General features: G+C 43.7%; 1 protein-coding gene across 1 annotated transcript in view; it reads right to left on the bottom strand.

Annotated features, from left to right (window-relative positions):
- Nucleotides 1–13,922, bottom strand: part of LOC129708487 ((E3-independent) E2 ubiquitin-conjugating enzyme UBE2O) — a 96,660-nt gene that overhangs the window by 49,973 nt on the left and 32,765 nt on the right. The window contains exons 7-9 of the mRNA XM_055654311.1: nucleotides 13,482–13,591; nucleotides 5,093–5,243; nucleotides 3,071–3,657 (exon numbers count right to left, since the gene is read on the bottom strand). Of these exons, the coding sequence (XP_055510286.1) occupies nucleotides 3,071–3,657; nucleotides 5,093–5,243; nucleotides 13,482–13,591 (848 nt within the window). The remainder of the gene's footprint in view (nucleotides 1–3,070; nucleotides 3,658–5,092; nucleotides 5,244–13,481; nucleotides 13,592–13,922) is intronic.

Genomic DNA, 13,922 nt, shown 5'->3' with positions numbered 1-13,922 from the left:
ATATTTTGCTTGGGCAGTTTACACCCCAGCGGTATGAAAATTGACCTCCAATTTCAGTTAGTCCCTGCTTTCTGCTCCGCTTCCCAGCTCTCCCTCAGCCCAGTCTCCGGCTCTTCCTTTCTTCTTCTCACCCCCTGCACCCTCACATCAGTTTGAAGGGTCTCGACCCAAAACGTCGCCTATTTCCTTCGCTCCATAGATGCTGCCTCACCCGCTGAGTTTCTCCAGCATTTTTGTCTCCCCATTCACACAAGTTCAGTTATCCCACTTTCCTCACCCACTCCCTTCACATTAGGGGCAATTTTACAGAAACAAGTTAAGCTAGAGCCAATGCATCTTTGGGATGCGTGAGGAAACCTACATGCTTGCAGGGAGAATGTGCAAATTCAACACAGACAGTGCCCGAGGACAGGATCGAACACAGATCCCTGGCGTGTGAGGCAGCAAGTCCATCAGCTGTGCCACTATATTTTATTTTCCAACACACAAAAAATAATACGTTGATAACTTTGGTTTCTAAAACAAAGAAACTATCCATTTTCAGTCTTAAATCTCTAAGTGATGCTATGTCCCCCATATTTGTGCGATAGAACTAGTGTACGGGTGATCGGTGTGGACTCTGTGGGCCGAAGGGCCTGTTTCCATGCTGTATCTTTAAATTAAACTAAAACACTAAAACCAGAGGCAATCTAAAGAAGGGTCTCTACCCGAAACATCACCCAATTTCTTCCATCCAGAGATGCTGGCTGCTCCATGGAGTTCCGCCACACAATTAAAGCATGGAATAGTCTTCACCCTACTATAGATACCAAACCAGAAGCAATTAAATTTAAGGTAGCTCTTTTTTTCCCCCCCAAGAACCCTTTTTTGTTTAAGTCCAAGACAAGAGTCAAGAGAGTTTTATTGTCATGTGTCCCAGATAATTCTGTTTAAATTCCATTTCGAATATTTTTGGAGGACCAGGTAACCAAGAAGCAAGAGTTACTCCAGGCAGTTACTCCAGTTCGAGCGAGTGATTCTGCGTGGGCTTTCAGCGGTCCCGGCGAGTGAATAGTAATGGCAGCCAGATCTCCCACTATGCAAAGGGAGGGAGAAAGCGAATGACGCCGACCAGTTGCAGTGCGCATGTGTAGGTCGACACATGTGTACAACCCCGGCCAATATGAAGATTCCAAGCAAAATATGAGGTGCTGTTCCTCCAATTTGCGGTGGGCCCCACTCTGGCCATGGAGGAGGCCCAGGACAGAAAGGTCGGATTCGGAATGGGAGGGCGAGTTGAAGTGCTGAGCCACCGGGAGATCAGGTTGGTTATTGCAAACTGAGTGGAGGTGTTGTGCGGAGCAATCGTCAAGCCTGCGCTTGGTCTCACCGAGGTTGATCATACGCTGAATAACCATATTTTTGTTTGGAAGTGGAAAGAGATAATAGAAATTGCATTCATTGCAACGTGTAAAAAGAGATGAGATAATGTATGTAATTTTGCTGCATGTCGTTGTGGTATATATCATGTTGTGGAGCGTAGGTCCCGAAATGAAAGCGAGGAGCCAGGAATTTCGGGAGGTACCGTTTAATATGTCCTTTCAGGTAGCAGGGAAGTCCACGAGAGAAAGATGGCACCCAAACTTTAATCCCTCTGGTTAAGGGCCGCCTCTGGACTGAACCATTCCCATGCCGAGGGGTTTGCTAATTGGGTTGGCCCGATCCATGGGAGCCGCCACAATGTCTTGATTGATGAATATGTTTAGTTTGCGACTTTATTTGAAGCAGAAATAATATGTGAATGCTTCATTGACCATAATTCCGACTGGTAACTACGCACTTCATCCGAGCACATTATCGTACACGTCATGCAAGCCGTCTTAAATGACCACCTAAACTGTCATTTGGCAACCTTCAAAGCTGCCGAGGTTGCCCGGCTGGCAACAGGGAAAAAAGTTAAGCAAGAGCCCTGACAAGTGATAATAAACCTAAACCTAAAGAACTCAAATGAATATTTAATTGTGGCATAAGAATTGTGATATGTATTAAATAATATACAAATTATCAAAGAGACGGTATTTGCAGTTTTAGGGGTGGATACATCGCCAGGGCCGGACCAAGTGCATCCTCACACAGGGAAGCTTGGGAGGAAATTGCATACGTCCCTGCAGAAATATTTGCATTATCTTTAACTAACTTACTAATCATGTCTTGTACATTTGCAACCACATAATTGATATAGTTGACACATAGTGCCATCGCCAATCCCCGTGGCACACCACTCATCACAAGCCTCCAATCTCAAAGAAAAAATATTCTACCACCACCTTTTTCTTCCAACCATTAAGCCAATGCTGTACCCTGTTAAGGTCCTAAATTAGCATATGGCTTTCGGCAGAAACTCCCTAGATCCCATATAATTTGACCTTCCAAGTTTGTCTTTCAAAACCTTAAGGACCTCATTAAAGTCTATAAAGACCAAGTTTGTGGCCCTGCTCTCCACCCCTTCGTTACTTACTCGAAAAAATAATCACATTTTTGAAACACAATCTCCCACGCACAAAACCATGCTGACTATCCCAATCAATCCATGTTCCCAATGAATGTATAACTTGGGTTCGTAGGTTGGAGTTATACAGCACAGAATCAGGTGGTCAGATTCAGCACAGCCAAGTTGGCCAGAGGCCAGTTTACATATAGTACATTTCTACAATTCTATGAATATACCTCCAGTCTTACAGCTCTCACCAGACCCTCATAACTGTGTAAAAATATATTTTCTATTGCTTTCTTTGCCAATCACGTCTCCTGGTTCTTCAGCATTCCCCAGCTCTTCAACTGTTTATATCTTTGATTTAAAATACTTTTATCATAGCCACCTCTGGACTGAGGAATACAAAGCAACTTTTCTAGTACGTCCACAACAGTCCCTCATGCAGAGGCATTTTGGTAAATCCCTTCTGCATTCCTTTCTAAAGGTAACAGCACAATCAAGAGAAATATTATGTATTCCTATAAAATCAAACAAGGTGGCTTTCCATCATGCAAACATCAGTATTTGATTGCAATACATTCAGGGTCAATATCTTACCTGTCACCTGGTTTGAACTCTCTAGAAGGTTTGTTTTTTTTCTTCTTGTGCTTCTTTTTCAGGTTTTTTATAGAAAGTGGGATACTTTTTTTGCGACCTTGTCCACCACTTTGCGATGATGCAGTTGAACTTGCAGAAGAAGAAATGGAGCTGGTTTCATCAGTGTCATCAGCACCTTCGTCATCTGCATCCTGTTCTGTAAACTGCAGCTTTGTAGCCTGATTCCATCCCAATGAATCATCTTCCACAATCACTGCCGGCTGCCCAATATCTTTCCAGTTCCCACTTCTCATTCTTTCTTCCAACTGGTTTTGCAAGTTACCATTAGTGGGGACAGGACCATTGCTTAGAAGTGATTCCTTCTGTACAACCCCATTAAATGACTGTGATTTCACTCCAATGGCTATCTGGGTGGGTCCCTCCCAACCCAATCTTGGTTTGGAACCACTGAGTCCCGAAATAGATGAGGTAACCATGACGGAGCCGTCTCCCAAAGCAACGGTGAACTTGTCTACACGATCCACTTCCTGGAAGTCCACATTATTCAGAACTTTCTTCACCATCTCTTTGTCAAAGAGCCTTTTAACCTAAAAGATACAAGAGTATGCTGAAGCAGGTTCATTATTACAGCTGCAATGTAAAAACAGAGCAGTGTCAGGTATTCCTAAAATACTTCCTGATATTCCCTCATCACTAATACAAATTAAGTTTCCTTTCTCAGACCACTTGCGTATTAAGGAAGATTTCTACAAAATGCTAGGTTTCAGTTTCATGAACTATGATATCTAAAAATTAAAGTGAGATTTCAGGACAGAATAATGAACTAGTCTTATGGTAATTATGTTCTACATGAACCTCTCCCCTTTTCATTCTACACAATCAAAACCTTTGATTACTTTCTCACCCTAAACAAATCACTGCAATTAACCTCCCTGAAATAATCAACCACATTCTCAGAAGTTTCTTTAAAATTCTACACTGGATTCATATGTTAGTGGACATAATTCAAATTTCACATGCAAGTGGACATATCGTCTGTATATCTACTCTATGACTTTCATAAATTGGAAGTCTTCCAATTCCTTAAACTTCCTTCTAAAGAAAGGACCAAAACAGAAATCGTCCCTTCTCCAATATTTCTCCACTCATTTTAACATGTAGGCACAGACAGCTTTATTCTCGCTGTGATCTAAAATGTGAATACAAGTTTAGAACTTAGAATACAGCATAGGAACAGGCTCTTAAGCCCACAATAACCATGCCAACTCTGATGCCAATTTAAACTTATCTCATCTCACCCCTACACATTCACTTGCCATTCTAAGTGGTCCAAATGCTACTATTGTCACCTTACCAAGCAGCATGATCCAGCCAACCACCATTTTGTACAAAAAAACAATTTGCCTTGCAAGTCCCAAATTTGCCCTTCTCACCTTGAACATATGCCTTCTACTATTTGATATTTCCACCTTGGGAAAAACACTGACCATCTACCCTGTTTATGCCCCTTAGATTTTTATTCATTTTTCTCGCGTTTCCCCTCCAACTGCATGGAAAACTCAAAATATGGTCTAAGCAAAGCTTTATACAGCCTTGAGGCAAATCGTGACTCAATGATACGACTGATTAAGCTAAGCATGCCCTATCGTTTCTTTACCATCCTATCCACTAGTGTTGCCCCTTTCAAGGTGCTATGGACTTTCACCTCGGTACATTGGTGCTCCAAAGAGTCCTGCTTCCCTTTTACGTTTGACTTTCTAATGTGCATAACCTCCGATTAAAATAGCCACATCATTACTTTTGGTGATTTGTGCATCTGAACCCTTGGATCCTCTTCTGTGCCATTTAGAAATTTATATTGTAGAACTGAGCAGCATTCTTACCCTTCCCATCAAAATGTACTACCGGTACTTCAGACTTAACCATGAAGTCCATTTGCCAAAGGTTACCATGCCCTCCTTAGAAGGAGCCATGCTTAATTAGTTACCTGCCTTAGGAACAGTATCGCCATACTGAAGTTACCTTTCTGACAACAGAATTCACAGCAATGATGGAATTTCCTTCTGGACCTTCTGAAGAGATAGTAGTACATTCAGGATCTCCTGGGAGCACATACACTGCCCGTTCTGCTAGGACCATGCGAGCATGGTCATAACAGTTCAAGCGTTTCACCCTAGAGAAAGAAAAGGTATCAATGGGTCCATTTGCTTAGAAATTGTAAAATTTGTAGATGTAAAGAAATGGTAGGACAGTCAGTGCATTCAGAATATCCATAGGATCAGTGACAATATCAAATGGAAACACTCGTCACACTGAAAACAAAATACATATATAATGAATCACTGCTACTTAAGACATGACCGCACGAGCCAAACTACACAACACATTCTGATGCTCAGGTCACATAGGCTTCAGCAGTTGATCAGCACTGCCCTCTGGTGGCACTGCTTATGTTTCCAATTAGTCCAATTATACATAAATATTTATAGAAACATAGAAAATAGATGCAGGAGTAGGCCATTCGGCCCTTCGAGCCTGCACCGCCATTCAATATGATTATGGCTGATCATCCAACTCGGTATCCTGCACCTGCCTTCTCTCCATACCCCCTGATCTCTTTACCACATCTAACTCCCTCTTAAATATAGCCAATGAACTGGCCTTAACTACCTTCTGTGGCAGAGAATTCCACAGATTTGCCACTCTCCATGTGAAAAATGTTTTTCTCATCTCGGCCCTAAAAGACTTCCCCCTTATCCTTAAACTGTGACCCCTTGTTCTGTGCTTCCCCAACATTGGGAACAATCTTCCTGCATCTAGCCTGTCCAACCCCTTAAGAATTTTGTAAGTTTCTATAAGATCCCCCCTCAATGTTCTAAATTCTAGCGAGTACAAGCCAAGTCTATCCAGTCTTTCTTTATATGAAAGTCCTGCCATCCCAGGAATCAGTCTGGTGAACCTTCTCTGTACTCCCTCTATGGCAATAATGTCTTTCCTCAGATTAGGAGACCAAAACTGTACGCTATACTCCAGGTGTGGTCTCACCAAGGCCCTGTACAACTGCAGTAGAACCTCCCTGCTCCTATACTCAAATCCTTTTGCTATGAATGCTAACATACCATTCGCTTTCTTCACTGCCTGCTGCACCTGCATGCCTACTTTCAATGATTGGTGTACCATGACACCCAGGTCTCGCTGCATCTCCCCTTTTCCTAATTGGCCACCATTCAGATAATAGCCTACTTTCCTGTTCTTGCCATCAAAGTGGATAACCTCACATTTATCCACATTATAGTGCATCTGCCATGCATTTGCCCCACTCACCCAACCTATCCAAGTCACCTTGCAGCCTCCTAGCATCCTCCTAACAGCTAACACTGCCCCCCAGCTTCGTGTCATCCGCAAACTTGGAGATGTTGCATTCAATTCCTTCATCCAAATCATTAATATATATTGTAAATAGCTGGGATCCCAGCACTGAGCCTTGCGGTACCCCACTAGTCACTGCCTGCCATTGTGAAAAGGACCCGTTTACTCCTACTCTTTGCTTCCTGTCTGCCAGCCAGTTCTCTATCCACATCAATACTGAACCCCCAATACCGTGTGCTTTAAGTTTGCAGACTAATCTCTTATGTGGGACCTTGTTGAAAGCTTTCTGAAAGTCCAGATATAACACATCCACTGGTTCTCCCTTATCCACTACTAGTTACATCCTCGAGAAATTCTATAAGATTCGTCAGACATGATTTACCTTTCATAAATTCATGCTGCCTTTGCCCTATGATTTCACCACTTTCCAAATGTGCTGCTATCCCATCTTTAATAACTGACTCTAGCATTTTCCCCACTACCGATAGAGACGGGGGTGCGGGAGGGATGGGGAGACGGGGGGAGGGGGAATGCCTGGGCTACCTGAAGTGAGAGAAATCAATATTCATACTTCTCTCCAGAGATGCTGCCTGTCCCGCTGAGTTACTCCAGCTTTGTGTCTATCTTCAGTTTAAACCAGTGTCTGCAGTTCCTTCTTACACATTCCTCCTATTATCTATCAGCATAGTCCTGTCCCTCTTTCAGCTTTCTTCAGAAGCATCCTAATCCGAAACGTCACTTATCCATGTTCTCCAGAGATGCTGCCTGACTCACTGAGTTACTCCAGCACTCTGAAACGTCACCTATCCATGTTCTCCAGAAATGCTGCCTGACCCACTGAGTCACTCCAACACTTTTTTTGTAAACCAACATTTGCAGTTTCTTGTTTCTATTATTCAGCCCTCTGCTGTGCCTTGCCCAATATTGCCAAACATCCCAGTTAATGATTCTACCGATAATTCAGGAATTAATTAAGAGCAATATCTTTATATTTGCAGTCATCCAAATACCACCAGCCGTGAACAAATTTGCAATCGAAGCTGACCGGCCTACAGAGCATTCACACCTTCACCAATGACCGGCCTACAGAGCATTCACACCTTCACCAATCGAAGCTCACCAGCCTACAGTGCATTCACACCTTCACCAATCGAAGCTCACCAGCCTACAGTGCATTCACACCTTCACCAATCGAAGCTCACCGGCCTACAGTGCATTCACACCTTCACCAATCGAAGCTCACCAGCCTACAGTGCATTCACACCTTCACCAATCGAAGCTCACCAGCCTACAGTGCATTCACACCTTCACCAATCGAAGCTCACCAGCCTAGTGCATTCACACCTTCACCAATCGAAGCTCACCGGCCTACAGAGCATTCACACCTTCACCAATCGAAGCTCACCGGCCTACAGAGCATTCACACCTTCACCAATCGAAGCTCACCGGCCTACAGTGCATTTACACCTTCACCAATCGAAGCTCACCGGCCTACAGAGCATTCACACCTTCACCAATCGAAGCTCACCGGCCTACAGTGCATTTACACCTTCACCAATCGAAGCTCACCGGCCTACAGTGCATTCACACCTTCACCAATCGAAGCTCACCAGCCTAGTGCATTCACACCTTCACCAATCGAAGCTCACCAGCCTAGTGCATTCACACCTTCACCAATCGAAGCTCACCAGCCTAGTGCATTCACACCTTCACCAATCGAAGCTCACCAGCCTACAGTGCATTCACACCTTCACCAATCGAAGCTCACCGGCCTACAGTGCATTCACACCTTCACCAATCGAAGCTCACCAGCCTACAGTGCATTCACACCTTCACCAATCGAAGCTCACCGGCCTACAGTGCATTCACACCTTCACCATCGAATCAAGCCTACAGTGCACACACCTACGAAGCTCACCGGCCTAGTGCATTCACACCTTCACCAATCGAAGCTCACCAGCCTACAGTGCATTCACACCTTCACCAATCGAAGCTCACCGGCCTACAGTGCATTCACACCTCACCAAGTGAAGCTCACCGGCCTACAGTGCATTCACACCTTCACCAATCGAAGCGCCTACAGTGCATTCACACCTTCACAATCGAAGCTCACCGGCCTAGTGCATTCACACCTTCACCAATCGAAGCTCACCAGCCTACAGTGCATTCACACCTTCACCAATCGAAGCTCACCAGCCTACAGTGCATTCACACCTGCACCAATCGAAGCTCACCAGCCTACAGTGCATTCACACCTTCACCAATCGAAGCTCACCGGCCTACAGTGCATTCACACCTTCACCAATCGAAGCTCACCAGCCTACAGTGCATTCACACCTTCACCAATCGAAGCTCACCAGCCTACAGTGCATTCACACCTTCACCAATCGAAGCTCACCAGCCTACAGTGCATTCACACCTTCACCAATCGAAGTGCATTCACACCTTCACCAATCGAAGCTCACCAGCCTACAGTGCATTCACACCTTCACCAATCGAAGCTCACCAGCCTACAGTGCATTCACACCTTCACCAATCGAAGCTCACCAGCCTACAGTGCATTCACACCTTCACTTTTTCTACATTTTGTTACCACACAGCCTTATTTTAAAATAGTCTCAATTCATTTTTTTTAAATCATCAATCTACACACAATACCCCAGAATGAAGAAGCAAAAACAGGTTTATAAATTTTTGCAAAGTAATTAAAAATAAATAACTGAAATATCACATGTACATAAGTATTCAGACCCTTTGCTATGACACTCAAAATTGATCATCCGTTTCCATTGATTATCCTTGAGATGTTTCTACAACTTGATTGGAGTCTACCAGTGGTAAATTAAATTGATTGGACATGATTTGGAAAGGCACACACCTGTCTATATAAGGTCCCACAGTTGACAGTGCATGTCAGAGCAAAAACCAAGCCATGAAGACGAAGGAATTGTCCGTAGAACTCCAACACAGGATTGAGTCGAGTCACATATCTGGGGAAGGGTATAAAACAATTTCTGCAGCATTGCAGGTCCCGAAGAGCACAGAGGCCTCCGTCATTCTTAAATGGAAGAACTTTGGAACCACCAGGACTCTTCATAGAGCTGGCCGCCAGGCCAAACTGAGCAATCGGGGGAGAAGGGCCTTGGTCAGGGAGGTGACCAAGAACCCGATGGTCACTCTGACAGAGCTCCAGAGTTCCTCTGTGGAGATGGGAGATCCTTCCAGAAGGACAACTATATCTGCAGCATTCCACCAATCAGGCCTTTATGATAGAACATAGAAACATAGAAAATATGTGCAGGAGTAGGCCATTCGGCCCTTCGAGCCTGCACCGCCATTCAATATGATCATGGCTGATCATCCAACTCGGTATCCTGTACCTGCCTTCTCTCCATACCCCCTGATCACTTTAGCCACATGGGCCACATCTAACCACCTCTTAAATATAGCCAATGAACTGGCCTCAACTACCTTCTGTGGCAGAGAATTCCAGAGATACACCACTCTGTGTGAAAAATGTTTTTCTCATCTCAGACCTAAAAGATTTCCCCCTTATCCTTAAACTGTAACCCCTTGTTCTGGACTTCCCCAACATCGGGAAGAATCTGTCAGGTGAACAATCTCTGTACTCCCTCTAGGGCAAGAATGTCCTTCCAAAACTGAACACAATACTCCAGGTGTGGTCTCACCAAGACGCTGTACAACTGCAGTAGAACCTCCCTGCTCCTACACGCAAATCCGTTTGCTATGAATGCTAGCATACCATTCGCTTTCTTCACTGCCTGCTGCACCAGCATGCCTACTTTCAATGACTGGTGTACCATGACACCCAGGTCTCGTTGCATCTCCCCTTTTCCTAATCGACCACCATTCAAATAATAGTCTACTTTCCTGTTTTTTTTGCCACCAAAGTGGATAACCTCACATTTATCCACATTATACTGCAGTCTGAATGCTTTGTAAATGTGATATTTCAGCTATTTCTTTTTAATTACTTTGCAAAAATTTCTAAACACATGGCTTTGCATTTTTATTATGGTGTGTAGATTGACGATTAAAAAAAAATGATTTTAATCCCTTAGAATAAGGCTGTAACGTAACGAAATGTAGAAACAGTGAAGGGGTCTGAATACTTTCTGAATGCACTGAACATTGGCCCATCTTTAAATATCTGCTTGGCATTACAATTTAAATCTGGGTTTCAAAGCGTATATCACCTCTCTACCATTAGGTTACTGAACCTTAAACCCTTTGTGTGAATATCTTAATTATCCCCAAACCCAAGTTATACCTTTAGCTATTAATAGCTTCCTTTAAGATACCTTGCAAATCTATGTCTGACCGAGTAGGACCACCCTGTAACAAATAACGACACAACCAGCCTCTCCCTGCAGTCATGTTTTGGTTATTAAAAGTACTTGGGCTCCAAAGTGGACAATGTTAACGTTGAAAGGCTGGCATTAACTCAGAGCAACTAGGTATTTACAGAAAACATCCACATGGTGTGGAGGTCACCATCTGCCCCAACATACCTGGAGGTACTGTCCACAGGAAATAGTTCACCAAAATGACCAATGTTCAAGGAATGGTCATGCAAAATACATTAACCTCTCTCCAAAAGCAATGGTCACAATAAAAATACAAGGGAAAGTATGCTTAGGTCTGGAAGAGTTAAAAGCTTTTCCTAATTGGCACCTTTTTTCATATTAAAAAAAACATTTTGGGGGCAAAATGTCTCTTGCAAACGTCTGTGTATTAATTTACTCCCTGCACGCATTGAGTTCAAGAGTTGGCTCATAATGTTACAGCCATACAAGATGGCGAGACGGCAACAGGAAAATTGCGGCAAGTTCTGTTTGCTGCACTACTAGTAGGATGTGGTTAAGCTAAAGATGTTGCAGAAAAGATTCACAAGGATGTTGGCACAAATAGAAAATTTGAACTTTGGGAGGCTGGATAGGCTACAACTGTTTTCCCTGACACCAAGGAAGCCAAGGGATGATCTATGAAAGGGGGCATAGTTATTGTCTTTTTCCATAGGGTACAGGAGTCTAAAATTAGAGGGCTTAAGGTGAGGGGAAAGATTTAAAATGGGGATCTGAGCAGCAAGCTTTTCCCGAGGGTGGTAGCAGAGGGAACAATTACATCTTTTAATAGACATTTCAACATATTAATTGGTAGGAACGGTTTGGAGGCAAATGGACACAGGTAAACCAGATTATCTCAAGAAAGCACCTTGGTTGGCAAGGTGGCAATTAAGCTGGAAAGAGCACAGAAACGATTTACAAGGATGTCGCCAGAACCCAATGGCCTGAGCTATCAGAAGATGTTGGACAGTCTAGGACTTAAAATACCTAAATATTCAATGGGAAAGTTTAAACAAGGTTGTAAATTACAGAATTTCTTCCATTTTCCTTAATATCTTATTGTGCAGTTAAATTGACAATATAGTGATGAGATGACATTACCTTCAAAGCATCTGGTTCAACAAGTGTTAAAATGATCAGGCACGTTCAGGTAGATAGCTTTTTGATGCAGGCAGAAAGCAAAGTTATTCATTTATTGATCAGGTTTTCATTTCAGTTAGTGTGGGCATGTCTTGCACCTCTGCATCTTGCTATATTGTTTCTTTGGTCTGACTAATTAAAGTCATGTTATAGCTTTAGTTCAATGTCTCAGGGTTGTTTTGCAGTCAAGGACAAGTACTAAGAGCCATAAATGAAGGGTTGAATGGGTTAGAAGTGAAGCAAATGGCAGGTATGGAGAACTGAAAAGGGGGATCCTGACAGGAGTGCAGAAAGTGAGATGGATGATAAATGAAAACTTCTTTGTACTTGCTATGGGTTGTGATTATGGTAATGATTGAAGCTCAGGAATCATATACAAGACTTCTATGTCAGCGTATGATATCAAACTGGGGAGCCTAGACACCCCAAACTGGGGAGCCTAGACACCCCAAACTGGGGAGCCTAGACACCCCAAACTGGGGAGCCTAGACACCCCAAACTGGGGAGCCTAGACACCCCAAACTGGGGAGCCGAGACACCCCGAACTGGGGAGCCTAGACACCCCAAACTGGGGAGCCTAGACACCCCAAACTGGGGAGCCTAGACACCCCAAACTGGGGAGCCTAGACACCCCAAACTGGGGAGCCTAGACACCCCAAACTGGGGAGCCTAGACACCCCAAACTGGGGAGCCTAGACACCCCAAACTGGGGAGCCTAGACACCCCAAACTGGGGAGCCTAGACACCCCAAACTGGGGAGCCTAGACACCCCAAACTGGGGAGCCTAGACACCCCAAACTGGGGAGCCTAGACACCCCAAACTGGGGAGCCTAGACACCCCAAACTGGGGAGCCTAGACACCCCAAACTGGGGAGCCTAGACACCCCAAACTGGGGAGCCTAGACACCCCAAACTGGGGAGCATAGACACCCCAAACTGGGGAGCCTGGATGGTGAGTGTTGGACACAAATGAACATATAACATAGTAGAAAAGGTACCACAAATTTACAGGCAGTATAAAGAGGTCACATTACTTGGAAAGTGCAACTCCATATGGGTTGAAGGTAACAAGGTGGTCTTGGAGAATACATTGATCATGGAGAAATCAGTATAGTTAGCAACAACATTGAAAGCTCTAGGGAAATTAGGTGGTTATGCTAAAGTATAAAAGCTTTGTTAGACCACACCAAAATACAGTTTTGGCAACCATAAATGATATTTCTGCATTGGAGCAGAGACAGAGAAGATTTACAAGGATGATACCACAAATATGAGGATGTTTCAGGAAAGAACAAGACTGGGTCACTTATCTTCAGGAAGAAAGCCGAGGGTGACTAAACATGGGGATTTTATGGTATTAAGGTTTTCAGAGTATATACAAGAAAATGTTCCTGCATGCGAGTTTTCTCGGATCATATTTTGCTCGTGGGTTTGCTTTGTCTGGCTGAATCATGGTACAGTAACAAAAATAATTCCTACACACCTCTCATGCACGTTAGATTGAAAAGATGTAAAGAATTAAATGATCACACTACCTGGGCAAATTATCCTGTGTAATAACTGGAGATGGTGGATAAACACTTTCACTCCCCCCAAGACAAAAGCTCTTTGTGATCCAAGAAACTCGAAGTTCCACCACCTGTACCTGCAACAGATATAATACTTCAAGTCACGGTGCCATCTCTGGTCACTTTGAACTGCTTTAAAAATCAAATCAAGCGCTGATAGCTAATCTTAGAGAATTATTTTACCCAGAAAGTCATTAGAATATGCAGCTCACTAGCAAATGTATAATTAAGAGAAGACTAAAACACATGTTGCTGTTTACCTGCAGCGAGCGATCCTCTCCTAAACTTCCCTGCACATGTAGTTTCACCTGGTCTAAAATATTCCGCTTCTTGTTCGTGCAATTAATTTCAGCTACTCTGCCCATAATAGTTTGCCAGATTCAACACTGCCCCAACATCAGCTCCATC

The sequence above is a fragment of the Leucoraja erinacea genome, chromosome 23, assembly GCF_028641065.1.
Source record: "Leucoraja erinacea ecotype New England chromosome 23, Leri_hhj_1, whole genome shotgun sequence".
In the NCBI taxonomy this organism is placed as follows: Eukaryota; Metazoa; Chordata; class Chondrichthyes; order Rajiformes; family Rajidae; genus Leucoraja; species Leucoraja erinaceus.
Note: the sequence above shows the minus strand (reverse complement) of the source record. Positions and strands in the feature narration are given on the sequence as shown.